At 31.0% G+C, this 13,880-nt stretch overlaps 2 protein-coding genes across 12 annotated transcripts in view; both read right to left on the bottom strand.

Moving 5' to 3' along the window:
- LOC102675290 (E3 ubiquitin-protein ligase HECTD1) overlaps positions 1 to 11,508 on the bottom strand; it is a 13,334-nt gene extending 1,826 nt beyond the window's left edge. Inside the window, exons 1-22 of one of the 10 annotated variants that reach the window (XM_031514432.1) lie at positions 11,263 to 11,507; positions 10,902 to 10,951; positions 10,665 to 10,710; positions 10,361 to 10,500; positions 10,057 to 10,291; positions 9,648 to 9,988; positions 8,480 to 9,533; positions 8,169 to 8,291; positions 7,012 to 7,405; positions 6,748 to 6,783; positions 6,296 to 6,562; positions 4,756 to 6,216; positions 4,385 to 4,671; positions 3,970 to 4,230; positions 3,682 to 3,889; positions 3,212 to 3,412; positions 2,813 to 3,069; positions 2,530 to 2,700; positions 2,239 to 2,454; positions 1,911 to 2,155; positions 1,253 to 1,820; positions 132 to 1,168 (exon numbers count right to left, since the gene is read on the bottom strand). In XM_031514432.1, the coding sequence (XP_031370292.1) occupies positions 132 to 1,168; positions 1,253 to 1,820; positions 1,911 to 2,155; positions 2,239 to 2,454; positions 2,530 to 2,700; positions 2,813 to 3,069; positions 3,212 to 3,412; positions 3,682 to 3,889; positions 3,970 to 4,230; positions 4,385 to 4,671; positions 4,756 to 6,216; positions 6,296 to 6,562; positions 6,748 to 6,783; positions 7,012 to 7,405; positions 8,169 to 8,291; positions 8,480 to 9,533; positions 9,648 to 9,988; positions 10,057 to 10,291; positions 10,361 to 10,500 (7,502 nt within the window). In that variant the 5' untranslated portion in view covers positions 10,665 to 10,710; positions 10,902 to 10,951; positions 11,263 to 11,507. Of the gene's footprint in view, positions 1 to 131; positions 1,169 to 1,252; positions 1,821 to 1,910; positions 2,156 to 2,238; positions 2,455 to 2,529; positions 2,701 to 2,812; positions 3,070 to 3,211; positions 3,413 to 3,681; positions 3,890 to 3,969; positions 4,231 to 4,384; positions 4,672 to 4,755; positions 6,217 to 6,295; positions 6,563 to 6,747; positions 6,784 to 7,011; positions 7,406 to 8,168; positions 8,292 to 8,479; positions 9,534 to 9,647; positions 9,989 to 10,056; positions 10,292 to 10,360; positions 10,501 to 10,664; positions 10,711 to 10,901; positions 10,952 to 11,262 lie in introns of all 10 variants that reach the window. The other 9 variants (XM_031514433.1, XM_006624181.2, XM_006624183.2 and 6 more) reach the window with 9 other exon arrangements.
- Positions 11,509 to 11,529: 21 nt separating this feature from the next.
- Positions 11,530 to 13,789, bottom strand: LOC102676074 (E3 ubiquitin-protein ligase RNF8-like). 2 transcript variants are annotated; one of them, XM_031514435.1, is made up of 4 exons: positions 13,460 to 13,789; positions 12,533 to 13,379; positions 12,033 to 12,446; positions 11,530 to 11,959 (listed from the first exon to the last, which is right to left on the bottom strand). In XM_031514435.1, the coding sequence occupies exons 1-4, from the start codon at positions 13,586 to 13,588 to the stop codon at positions 11,934 to 11,936; spliced, it is 1,416 nt and encodes a 471-aa protein (XP_031370295.1). In that variant the 5' UTR covers positions 13,589 to 13,789; the 3' UTR covers positions 11,530 to 11,933. The 2 variants fall into 2 exon arrangements, with proteins under 2 accessions (XP_031370295.1, XP_006624252.1); XM_006624189.2 differs by having other exon boundaries at positions 11,530 to 11,962; positions 13,460 to 13,788.
- Positions 13,790 to 13,880: the final 91 nt, after the last annotated feature.

The following is a 13,880-nucleotide window of genomic DNA, read 5'->3' as shown; positions in this document are numbered from 1 at the left end:
AAAAAAAAAAAAAAAAAAAAAAAAAAAAAAAAAAAAAAAAAAAAAAAAAAAAAAAGAAAAATATTCTTAATAATATTCTTAGTAAATTGCGTACTATTTTTATAATATATATGTATTTAAGATGTTTTTACCTTTCTCTTGTATAGCCTAGTTTTGGCTCAGTATAGTTTAGTAAATCCTCTCTGGTCCATTGTGGATTTTGTTCTCCACAAAGCATAGCCCTTATTTCTTCAGGACTAAAAGCATGAAGTTTTTCCATTGGGAAGACTTTTGAAAAACCAGATTTAAACGATTCTAGTTGCCTTGAGATTCCTCGATCAAGACAATAATTAATTGTCATCTCGGCATATTCTCTTGCATTTTCCATAGTAACTGAAATTTCTGCACCACCATCTATTAATTCTATTTGATCATACGCAAAGATTTTAGAACTTGGAGAATATGTCATCGTCAAAGTCAAATCTTCAATAGGCACTGACATTCCGGATGGATGAGTAATATTTAATGACATTTCTTCGTCAACAGAATTACGACCATCGGAAAGCGTTCTATCACGTTTAGCAATTGCCGTTTGTATTTCTTTTAAAAATTCACCTCTCACTGGATCAACAAGTACTAGATCCTCAATATCCAGTAATCCAGAATACCAAGATGGTGGTTCTAATGAAGAATATGCTGTATCTGCCTCACCTTCTTCTGATATAAAGCTACTCGACATACTTGAAGACATACTTTCTTGAGTTACTCCACTAAGACCAATTTTTTCATTTACATTGTTTGTGATGTCTCCATGACACATTAATTTTAAGAAAGGACGGGATAATGGTAAATCTACTAATCTATTATCTTGCAAAACTTTTGCCAAGAATACACCTAAGAACCAGAAATATCGAACAGCACGATCACAAGCTATAGAATCTTGTGGTAAAGGAGCCGGAAATAATCCACTTGGTCGTGTTACATAATATCCTGGAGGTCGAATCTGATCTCCAGATATTCGAGATTGATCTGTGTCAGATGATTCTTCATCATCACATAACCACAAACCTAAGTCTTTACGCTGTAATTCAGCAGCAACTAATGCAAAAAATTCTAATGTTGGTCCAAGACCAGTTCCTTCTTCACCTACAAATTCTACTTCTAATATACTCTTTCGACTTGCATGTACCTATAATATGAAATAAAATTTTTTTCTTTTAAAAATGAATAATATCATAGTATACATATTAAATTTGATTAACTATCTATTTACCTTCATTACTTGTTCTGCCCAGTCTAATAATTTCTCTCCCCTAGGTACACTAACTCGTTCGTGTTTAAGCCTACCAACGCGGAATTCATGAATATCATCACGTCGTGGACTTAAACCTGGTGCCCTTTGTCTTTCAAGAATAGCATCTCTTTGAGTTTGAAGCCATACGATAGATCGCGAAGCTCCAAAGGCAGTACAACTAAAATACAACCGTCTAGTTTCAAATGGCAATAAAAATGGACAACTTCTAGCCAATTCTTCACACCAATTTGGCAAAGCGCCAGCAGCTAATGCTAAAGGATCTTGAATTTGTTGCACTATTTTATTTGTGATTTTTTTTGAAGTGAAGTCATCTGGATGAACCCAACATGATTCTTCACATTCTTCATAATCAATATGTTTACCGTCATCACGAGTAGTACTCAATACATAAACATGTCTCAATAATTGTAATACGTCTTCTACACTGCACACTGAAGAATTTTGAACTGTATTACGAGAATATAATGTTACAACTGGTGTTGCTCTTCCAGATGATTCTTCATCCTTTGCTTCTTTATATATTATGCTATAAAAAAATATAATGTGCGTGTAATTATAAATATTGTAATTGTACAAATTTAATTTTTTGTTATATATTAAGAAATAAATATATTACGTATAAGTTGGTTCCCATATTCTTCTTAGTTTTTCTTGTCGACTACCTAATTCTGTTAATTGCATCAATTCTTGTACTTGTTGAAAAATACTGGCATGTGGTTCTGTAAGTGGTAGTTCAACATCTGGTACTCCAGGAAGTCCTGGTCCTTTTAGTGTTAAACAAAGCCTTGGCATTGATAATGAACCTGAACGTGTATTTAACTGAGTTTCGCTACCAGGAGGAGGAATTTCCAGATCTGTTGTCTATAAAATATTTCGTAACATTAATAACAATAATGATATAATAATTATTTAAACTTCTAATTTTTATTTTTATTATTATTTACTTGATTAATATTAGTTCGTCCAGGTCGTGGATCAAAAGCAGGAATCAAAGCAGAAAATTGACGTTTTAAAACGAACTCATCATCCCACGCACGTCTTTTACTATTTTGAGGAGTTTCTTCTTCCACAAATGCTGCGAGAAGATTGCGACTTACCATCACATCCTCATAATCACCATCACAACCATCTCCTTCTTCTTCATTTTCTTCATCATCTTCCTATAAAATAAAGAACGCAAAAAATGTATATGAAAATATTTATTCTTTAGAGAAAATTCTTTTTTTTTGACGTACTTCTTGATCATTTTCATCATTATCTTCTTCTTCTTCAAGAACACCATCTTCATCATCTTCTAATTCAGTTAAAAGAGTTGGTCCACCTGTCGTTCTACCTCCACTAGCACTAGAACTTGCGATGCCTCCACAAGATTCCAAAAAATCTTCAAGACTAACCTGCAGCCATAACTGCTTATTACATTATATAGAATCAGATATTTCACTTTAGATTTTGTATTCATAATATAAAATAAATGTTATTTTAATAATAAAAGCAACTTTCAAAGATACTGAGTTTTACCTGTTCACTATCACTACTTGTACTAGTTAATGACATTGTAAGTGCTTGTCCTAGGCCAGGTCCAGTCGTTGTTGTAACTCCACTGCCAGCTACTTGACCACTGCTAGTCAAACTTGGATAACTTTGGGCAGTACTGAGTAATCCTCCCGGAAAATTAGGACTTAAAGCAAGTCGAACTAAACTTGATACAGAATTAGGTCCACGTGAATTTGAACCAGTATTAGAATTGGAAGCAATATGTTGTCCACCTGTAGGTCCTGAAAAAATTTTCTTTAATAATTTATACTAATTTATTAATAAATATATGAATTTAAACTTATAATTAATTAAAAAAATAAATTGTTTTTATTAAAATTAAATTATTAATATATAAAACTGTTAAGACTAACAAACACTAACCCAATGTTCGTCTTCGCGCCATTGCAGTAAAGGTTTCCAATAAACCAGTTGCAGTTGTTGGTTCCAAAGTATTGTTAGCATCAGAACAAGCAAGGTTGGGAACAGATACAGACATAGGATTGGTAACAACAACAGGACAACCACCTGCTGTATTTTGAGTAGATGAGCTAGCTTCTTTGTCCCGACTACATTCTTTGGCAGCTAGTTTAGAGGAAACACACACTTAGCTTTTATACAAGTGTTTATGTAAATAACAACAAAGAACATTTCTTATCAGTAACAAAAATTTAAATATAAAATATGATCAATATTCAGGGTTAAACATTAAGATTTTTTAGAAATTTTTTTAAAATACTAATTGTATTTATGATTATGTATTATGATACGCATATTAAAAAAAAAAAAAAAGAGAGAGAGAGATGGCACACATAAACAAGATTGTATATGATAATTAATTATTATTATCATACCATCAGTAATTCCTGAATGATGCCTTTGAACAGATTTAATCCTTAATGAATTTTCTTCTAATTCACCTGACACATTAATTCTAACAGGCACTAAACTAAGTAATTCTCCACTCAAAAAACTATTTGTATTATTTCGTAATCTGTCGGCTCCTTCTCTCACGCGATCTAATACTTCAGTAGCTTCAAGACTCAATAAACCTGATCCTGGCTGTAAAAGTATTTTAAATTTAAAAACATTATAAATTTTTACATACAACAATTACTTTGATAAATATGCAAATATCATACCTTATTTCCTCGCACTGTTGCAAAAAATGATTTTGAACTACTAGATGCACGATTGCTGTTACTATTGGCAGGACAATCAGTGTTAAGGGCAAGACTCTCAACAATTGTTGCCAGATCACTTGTCACAGTAGTGTCGGGTCTAGGATGTAATACAACAGATAATTCGCTTGTTGAATTTGCTCCGCCTTCACCGGTTACAGCAACAACAGCTTCAGCACGAGCAACCGATAACACATTTTCTGCTATCGATTCAACGGCTTGCTATTTATTATAAATATAAAATTAACATTAATGATTTTCTACTCTAATTAATAGTAACATATCACAATACTTTATATAAAATATAATCAGAATACATACATAATCATATATAAATAAATATCATATATAAGACAATAAACACTTCAAATTATACCTTAACTGCTAAATTATCTGCACTTGCTGCTTGATCTGTTGAAGCTACTGATCCACGCATTACAGTATCAGTACAATCTGGTAAACTAGGTGTGCTGCTAGATTTTCGTCCAGTCAAAACTCCGCCACCACTTTTACTTTTTGTTCCATTATCTGTATCAAGGCCAGTACCAACTAACCTTAGATCATATTTTCCTTCTGCACCCATTCTATAAGAATTGGAACCACCATGATCCCATGTTACATCTATCCAACCATTATGTAATTCTCCTGTTACTGTGCCCTCACCTGATATAATAAAAGAAATCTTTTATCCAAATAAAACTATCAAAAAAAAACATACGAATTTATTTTATTTTATTATAAATATACCTGGAGGAACACCATCTTGATCTCTCCATTTCCAATCTAAACCTCTAGCTACTCTGGCACCAGCAACTAAATGACGAAGAACCTGAGCTTTAATTAACCTTCGTTGTTTTCGAACTCCAGCTTCAGCTTCTCTAGCTGCTCGTCCCAAATCCTCGCAAACTCCGGTAACTTCTCCATAAACTTCAAATCCAGACACAGACAAATAATGTGTTTGACCAGAAGCATTCTTTCCAATTTGTTGTAATCGTAAATGACGCCATCCTTGTGTCTCATCAGTCGGTGGTTCTAACGTCCAAGTAGCTGTGCTACCAGGCTCATTCAATGATGAATCATCTACGTGAGCATATAATGTTGTCCAAATTATACCATCTTTTGATGCTTGAAACATCCAATTCCGTAAGGCACTCCTACCATAGCCTCTTGCATGTCTTAATGTGTATGCGCTCGGAATAATCCAAACTCCTAAATCGATTGAAAACCACGCACGTCTATCATCATTTGTATGACAATTTAATGCCGACGGATCACGACTTAAGATATCTTCGAGATGACCATATGGAAGATTTCTTCCATTACTCGATGTAATAACAACTAAACCATATTGACCAGGATTAACCCATTCAGTACATGTTTTTGCATTTGTACCGATCCAATATAATAATCCATTTTCATCAAAATCATATTGATATTTGAAAGTAATTTTATTTTTATCTTTCAGTTTTTTAACAAATGTAAATGTTGACCTATCGTGGTCATGCCATTGTTTTGCTACCATTTTTAATAAATGATTTTCTAATTGTTGTATAGTACTTAATGGTTCCATCTTTAAACTTCGACCAGACCTATCAATTAAAGAACTTTCACCAGCTGCTTTTTCTAATCGAAATCGTAATCTTCTTGTTAAAATTTGTAAACCATAACCTGAACCTGGTGTATCATATAAATAAACAGGTAATTTTTCAATAGATTCTAAAACTGAAACTAATTTATGGACTAGAATTTTAGCAGAATTATGCTCTTTATTAGCGTCTTTCGAATGAAAACAGTTTTTAAACACTGCTATTCTTTGCATTCTAAGTTTTGTTGCTCGTAATGTAGGTGGTTGTGGTCCTGGAGGAGCTGCTAATAATGAAAGTAAGGTTTGCACAAGTCCGCTGGAATGAAGTTCATACGCAGATACCCTTCCTTCCTCGTTTAATAAATCTTTAAGTTCTTCTAATGCACTTTGTAAAATATTACGCCATTCTCGATTTCCTGATTGCTGTTTCTGACAAGCTTTTTCTATTTGACTAACAATCGTTCCTAGTTTAGCGACTACTCCACGTGGTTGAGCCTGGGCAGCTTTAAAATAACATTCATAAATATCTTGAGCTTGTATTTTAACTTTTTGTTTAATAGCTTCAATTTTAGATCTTAATCTTTTTCCTCTTTTACCAGCCCAACCTGCTGCAAATTCTGGACCTAAAAATAATTCATAATAAAATATTTATTTTTTATAATAAATTAATCAAGGAAATATGAATTAAAAATATATACTTACCCAAACTTGTTTCTGCTGTAAAGGAATGCTTGGTACCTCGATTTGATTCAAAAATAAATCCTGGTAAATCTTCTCGTAAAATTGTTGCTTGTTGTTGACCATCACTATTATGTATACACAATTCGCTTTCTTTTCTACTAGATAATGCCCAATTTCCTACAACTAGACGGGTAGTACCAGGACGTGAAAGTACAGGTTGACTTACAGAATTTGGTTTTACTTGGCTTCGCGCTCTTTGTAATTTTTCCAAGAATTCACCCCGGTTTTCTGTAAAATGTACGTTCTAGTAATCAATACAATTAATAAAATTATAAATAGTGTGAAAATTTTTAATGAACCGATGTTGTTGCATTAGATCATGCAAAAATAAGGAATCTCCATGCGATTGATGGCGTATACTGAAGGGTAGGATAGCATGCACAACTAGGAAAGTTGAACATGTGGGTACCTACCTTCAGTAGTAAGCGACTCTGTGTTCCTCCCTTTTCCTGTAGGCAGTTAGTAAAACCAGTTATTTACTAAACTATACCGCGGAAGTTAATCACAAATGAAAAAGATATAACATAAAAAAGTGATTGAGCAGAGTCAATTTATCTGTCGCGAAGGGTGTGTGAAGGTGAAAAAAACACTTCAACAAGATAGTGGTAAGATGGACGAGACATAGGTGATGAATTTTGTGTCGACATTGAATAAAAAAAAGAAAAAAAAAAACGTACCTGACGTATCAGTTCCACCTTCTGGACTACCACTAGAATACATTGTTGCTAACTTTCCATCAAGTATAAATCGGAACCATCCATTGCTTCCATTTGATAATTCTAAGGCAGCTGCATCAGACCACACATATAAACAATCACGTCCTCTACAAATACACCAATCTCTCCAATGATAAGCTCTTCCAATTAAAAGTTCTCTTGCATCTTCAATTCTTTGCTCTTCAGATTGATTTGATTCTGCTTCTGGTTCTGGAGCAGCATCTTGTGGTCCAGCCAATGCAGCAACTTTTGAAAATACTCCCAAACGAGCAAAATGTTCTAGAAATTCATCTTTGCCTTTTATCATCAAATCTTGTATCATTTGCAAAACCACTAAGTGTCCATCCTCATCCTCCTATTAAGATTAAAATAAAGATGTTTTATATAATATAATTTTTTACTATCATTAAAAATCCACTTAAATTAAACAAATATTTTTGATCTTTTTTTCTTAACTTAATATAAAATAAAATAAGTACTACACAAATTATTTTATATAACATATCTAGAATTTTTTCATTCAATCATACTTTATATGGCACGAATATAACAGCACAAATCTATGTATGAGCAAAATGATTACGCGATTCATTGAAATCACAAGCAAATGCCCATTAATCCCATCAGCAGGCAGACAGTCAATAGAAGTGGACAACCAGCTTTGTATCTAATCTATCATGATTAACACCTGTTTAGAGCAATTACACTGGCCATTCACTGAAAAATGTATGTGTCCTTTGCTGTTATTATTTAATAAATTTATATTTTCTTCTTATTTCATATTCTATGCAAAAAAGTAAATTGCACATTGATTTCACATATTAATGCATATAAGATAATTCATTCAGAGATCACCACATCATATTATGAATAACATTTTGAGATAGATGATATTATAAAAAAAATTTATCAGCAAAGGAATATAAAACATGCGCATATTTATTAAATCTCACCCTTTATACGGATTGTGTCATAAATACATATTATGTTAATAGTAAATGAAATCTTTGCATAATTATTAATGAGATCAGTAAAAAGATAGTAGGATTTACGAATAGCATGTAGGGGACACAAAGGACGTTTCAACTAGAGACTGGCAAATATACAACAGACGTTACCGTCTTATCAACAATGTAGTTCAGGGAACTGGAAGACTTGCGTGATGCGAGACAACGCAATTTTGGGCCAATTATCGGCTTGAAAGGCGGAGGTGGTGGTGATGGTGCTTTTATCTCAAGCTCCTGTGAACAATCTTAACTAAATCACTAGCATTGTCTGTCTGGCTGCCTGTCTGCCTGCATGAATACTAAAGATTTTAAAATATTAATTAACTTTATAATACTAATTTATATCTATTTGACAGGATCTAAAAAATTTAAATAAACTAAGAAAAAAAGATAAATTTATATAAAAAATATTATAAGTTTACCTCATTATCCAATACATTGGCAATTACTTCTACAAGCATAGCACCACAGTTTCCCATTCTATCAGAACCACATGTTTCAATAAGTAATTCTGGTTGAATATAATGCACCATTTTTCTGATTAAACTTAAACTGGCTTTCCTAACACTTAGCAACATAGATGATTGAAATGTTGCACAAAATACTGGCAATAACCTTTTCAAATATACTGGAGCCATTTCTGGATCACCTTTTGGTTCTGTAAATTCTGCTTCTGTTTCTGGCTTTCTATGTTCTTGATTTGGTAACATCCATTCTCCAGGAGATTGTAATATAGCAGCAACTTCTCTATGTCCTTCATCTACACGTTCTCTAGCTTTATCTAATGGTGTTTTTCCATCTTCATCTCGTAAATCAGGATTTGCCCCATGCCTAAGTAATACTTTAGCAATAGCCGGCCTTCCAAAACAAGCAGCATAATGTAGACTAGATGATCTTTGACCTTTATTAACATCTGCTCCTCTATCACATAAAAATTCAACCATCTCTTGAGTTCCAAATGCGGATGCCCAATTAAGTAATGTTTGTCCTACATCATCCATGAAATTAACTCCAATGCCTCCAGAATCTATAGCTTCTATTAATGCATCTGTATCTTTTGATCGAATACAATCTATCAATTGTCTGTGAGATTTTTCTCCAGCACTTTCCGGACGTCTAAATCGCGGTAATACAGGTCCTGATGGACCTCCACTTGTATTACGGCCTAATGCTGATCTTCCTTCGAAAAGTAAAACTAATAATAAATCAACTAATCTCATGGAATCAAGAGCACATCTTTCATCTCCTTTTAAAGTTTTTTCAATCGCATCTGGTAGTTCAGAACGTAAAAGGTCATGAGTTATAGAAGGTGATCCTCTGCAAAGTGTTGATAGAAGACTAATTATAGTAGAAACAGATGCACAAGAATTCGCTTCAGGAGTAGGAAGTGTTGAAGCTGTACTAGAAGGTGGAGGTGTTTTTGGATTTCCAGAAGTAGTTGCTATTGATGTACCAGGCCCTGCTGCATTTGATAACCTATGTATAAATACAAATATAAAAATATAAATACAAATATAATATATTTAATTAATATATAGATATCTATAAAAATATATAAATATCTATATAAAATTTATCATAAAGAGATACCTATACAAAAGTTCAGAAACTAATCCATTAGAGGCTAATGGAGCAGGATCTGTGTTTCTTCTTGAAAATCTGTCAGCTAATGATGCAAAACAACGAAGTGCTCCATCAGCAACATGTGCATCTTCATGCCTAAGTAATGTTGATAAAGCTTCAACACAATCTGGTAAAGATTTATCTTGAGGTTCTACTTTTCCACATAAACGAGTAACCACAGCCATTGCTGAATGCAGTGTATCTCTATGAACAAGAACTCCATGTTCTCGAATAAAACATAAAGCACATGGAAGGCCACCAGCTTCGAGTACAGCACCAGCTTCCCTTGCACAAACAAGTTCAAGTGCCTACAATAACAATACATCTGTCACATACCTTATAATATTATATTTAACAACATAAATTAATATAATACCTTTATGCATTGTTCTGCTAAATCCCTACTTGTTCTGGAACCTAATCCAGCTCCAGATAAACGACTGCAAATAGCTTTCACAGCACCTTCCATTGCTATTACTCTGCGTATACATTCTGGAGATAGGTCAAAGTAATATGTAATGGCCCGAGCTGTCACTTCTAAAACACTATCTGGTGCAAGTTCATCCAAAAAAATTCTACATAATGCAGGAAGAAATGTGCGTGGGGGACAGCTAAAATGATATTTTTTATTATATTTTATTCAATTAAAATAACAAATATCATTAATATATATAACATACCATTCAAAGCAACGATCAACATTATCAGACATGAGTAGTAACATGCATAATTGCTCTAAAGCAATTAACTGCATGTCTCTTTCATCTCCTTGGCCCATACTCAGCCATTCCAATAAAGTTTCAGGATCAACATCAGCCATCTTAATATATATTATAAAAGAAAATGATGAATACTATATTGAAAATATATGTAAATCAAAATATTAAATAAAAAATAAAAATAAATTTTAATACTAAATAAATAAAAATAAACAAATATTTTTAATATATTTACATTTATAAATTTCTTTGTTGTATAACTTACCTTGTAAGTTTTATAGCACCAATTAAATGTATTTCAAACTGACAATCTGAAAACAAACCAAAAATAAATTAAAATATAAGTATCAATTATTATTTTATTTAAAAGTAAATACTAATAAATGTCAGTAGAAAATACTTAAACTATACTATATTTAATTTACAAAAGAGCAATAAAAAATACAAAGAAACGAAAATAAATATATAAAACTTCTTATGATATATCTATATTAAGAATTACATTGACAGCATTCTCCCTCCTTAGTTTCTTCATAGATAATGAAACAAATTCTAGAAAAATTTGAATACATAAATCATTGTAAATTAATTAAAGAAATTATGAATATATAATAAATAAATAAAAACACGTGACCATAAATTCACTATCGTAAAATTACGATTGTCGTTGAAGTACAAAGAAAGGTGAAAAAAGTTTGTCATGACGACGGCTGTAAGCGTGACACTATCTTAATAACACTATGTAACCTTCAGGAAATTCAGAAGAACAGTTTCTGTGCAGGTGTACATCATGAATTCAATATGCATAAGAAATAATTATCTATAGTTTGGTAGATACGACCTGCTTACATAGAGAAACGTACCGTTGTGCACAGTATTCCATTATTCGGAAGGGGTCAGGTCGCCATCCTTCCAAAGACGTGTCGTTTTCCACTGCGAAAAACAACGTAACAATATCGTCGCGCTTGGTCCGTCAGCGACACGAAAAATTTATCGGACCAACGGACCAATAAAGCACTCCTCCGCACAAAAAGATCTCACTTTACCCTAGTGTCGTAGTATATATTTCGCCATTTACGCGACGTTCAGTATAGTTAGGTATCACAATTCACAACTCTCCAAAAGTCATGTTTTCATAAATGCGCACGTCGTCAAACTTTTATTGGCTGATTTTCATGAAAACTCGCACGATTATGATTCTATATATGTATATATAATAATTGTTTAATATTGTGCCCCTAGAGAGCGCTATCATTCTTTTCTTAGCTACATTTTTTTTGTCAAATAATATTGTTCATTGTGTTATGTACTCAACTATGACAAAAGATTTTTGCTTTTAAAAAACTTTATAGCAAAAATAAATCATACATTTTTACATATTTTTACTATTATATCTTACTTTTATAATGCTAACATTTATACAATGAAATGTTATCATTCTTTGATAAAAGTTAATATGAAACAGTACATATTAATATAACATTATTATAACAATATTAATAAATTAAATATTATTTTTTTCCATGGTAATTGTTCAACGAATTTTTTTCTTGTACTCCATTGCTAAAACATTTAAAATTATTTAAATGTCTTTTTAGACATATAAATATTACATATTTATTTTTATGCTTACCTTGTCTTTCTTCCAGAATTTCTTTTCTCCTTTCTTTGAATTGAATAGGTAAATTTTTTAACATACTTTCAATAAAATTATCTAAAACTATTGATCTATTCATTGATGATACTGATGCCCTACATATTGGACATTCCTTTCTTTTTTTATTCCATACATTTATACAATGTTGACAAAATGTATGCATACAATTTAATGTTGTTGCTTTTACAAATAATTCTGAACATATTGTGCAAGTTAATTGTTCATCCATTATATCATTAATTTTATTAAGCACACTTTCTTTTTCATCAATTTTAGAAACAACTTGAGTAGGAATTGTTAAATCTATTGTATCTATAATTTGAAATTCTGAAGGATTTTTTGTTTCTAAAAATATACAACTATCATTTGAATTATCAGAAGTCCCTGCAACTATACATGAAAGAACATAATTAATTTATTATAAATAAAATATTTAATATCTTGTAATATTGATATATGTATGAAAAAATATATACCATTATTTATTGTTTCTATTTTAGCTTGTTCTTTTAGAGCTTTTTCTGTTTTTTTTAATTTTTCTTCTAAAATTATTTTTTCATTTAACAATTGGGCTTGTATATTTTTTTCTTCTTTAACTCTGTTTTCCATAACATTTTTCCATTTAGTTTGTTGCTCTTCTCTCCATTTTTCCATTTGTTCTTTCATTTTTAGTTCTAACATTTCTTTCTCAAGTTTACTCACATTTAAAGCTTCTTGCCATTTTTGTTTTTCTTCATTCAATTTTTTTTCAAATTCTATTCGTTCATTTTCTAATTTTTCTAACAAATCAGTATACATATTTTGCAAATACTGTTCTTGAACATTACCATGTTTTATTTTATTTTCTAATAATATAATTTGATGCTTCAAATCTTTAGTATCTTCTTTTGTAACATTTTGTTGTCTTAAAAGTTGTTTTAATTGCTGTTTTAATTTCTCTTGTTGCTTTTGTTTTATTTGTAGTTTGTTTTTAAGAATATTTTTTTGACATTCTTGATCTTGTGCAAATGTTTTTTGTTCTATAAAAACATTATCTAATATGTTTTCATCTATCTTAGGTTTTTTAACTTTGTATTCATCTTTAAAATCAAGAATAAATATATATTTAAATTTTTCAGATGCACTAAATTGTATGATATCTCCATCATAAATTTTTTGACTCATACCAAATGTTAGAGGAATATCATTAACAAATGTAACAGAAGAACTTAAATCTTTGATCGTCCACTCTTCATTTTCTTCATATCTTAAAATACAATGTTTTCTAGATATCATTGCATCCAAAATAATTTCATCATTATCTCTTGCACGACCTATTTTAAACTGTTTAAAATTTAAAGAAAATTTTATTAAGAAAAATTGATTAAAAAGGCACTAGATAAAATGTTTATATTTTTTAATACCTCATTTTTATCAATGTGAATGTTATGAGGAGCACAACCATGCTTATTAATTCTCACTAAACTAGGTTCCACTAATTTTTCCTCTGAGTCGTCAAGTTTTATTCTTTTTTCCGCTTTCGAACCTTCCATTATTTAAAATTACTCTTTTGTGAAAGAAAAAATTAAAAAAAAACATTGAATAATGTACATTCTTTTTCAATTATATTATTTTTTTTTATTAATTATTATAAATATATAAAAATAGTAAACAAAAATATTAAATCATACAAGAACGCATTCAAAATTCTCCATCGAATTTCTCGTCAATATGAAGATAGAAAATAAACTGTCGATAAACATATGTAAACGACATCTTGCGGCATATTTTATATATAACATCAAAGATATATTATATCTCTAAAAAAGATTTTAAAAATAAAAT

This window comes from Apis dorsata, unplaced genomic scaffold, assembly GCF_000469605.1.
Source record: "Apis dorsata unplaced genomic scaffold, Apis dorsata 1.3 scaffold_995, whole genome shotgun sequence".
Classification (NCBI taxonomy): domain Eukaryota; kingdom Metazoa; phylum Arthropoda; class Insecta; order Hymenoptera; family Apidae; genus Apis; species Apis dorsata.
Note: the sequence above shows the minus strand (reverse complement) of the source record. Positions and strands in the feature narration are given on the sequence as shown.

Excerpts from the sequence above, each read along its gene's own strand:
- LOC102676074 (XM_006624189.2), bottom strand. The coding sequence starts at position 13,588 with ATGGAAGGTTCGAAAGCGGAAAAAAGAATAAAACTTGACGACTCAGAG. Across the intron at positions 12,447-12,532 it reads AATAGAAACAATAAATAATG|TTGCAGGGACTTCTGATAAT; the intron begins GTATATATTTTT and ends TTTCATGTATAG. Across the intron at positions 11,963-12,032 it reads AATTCTGGAAGAAAGACAAG|CAATGGAGTACAAGAAAAAA; the intron begins GTAAGCATAAAA and ends TAAATGTTTTAG.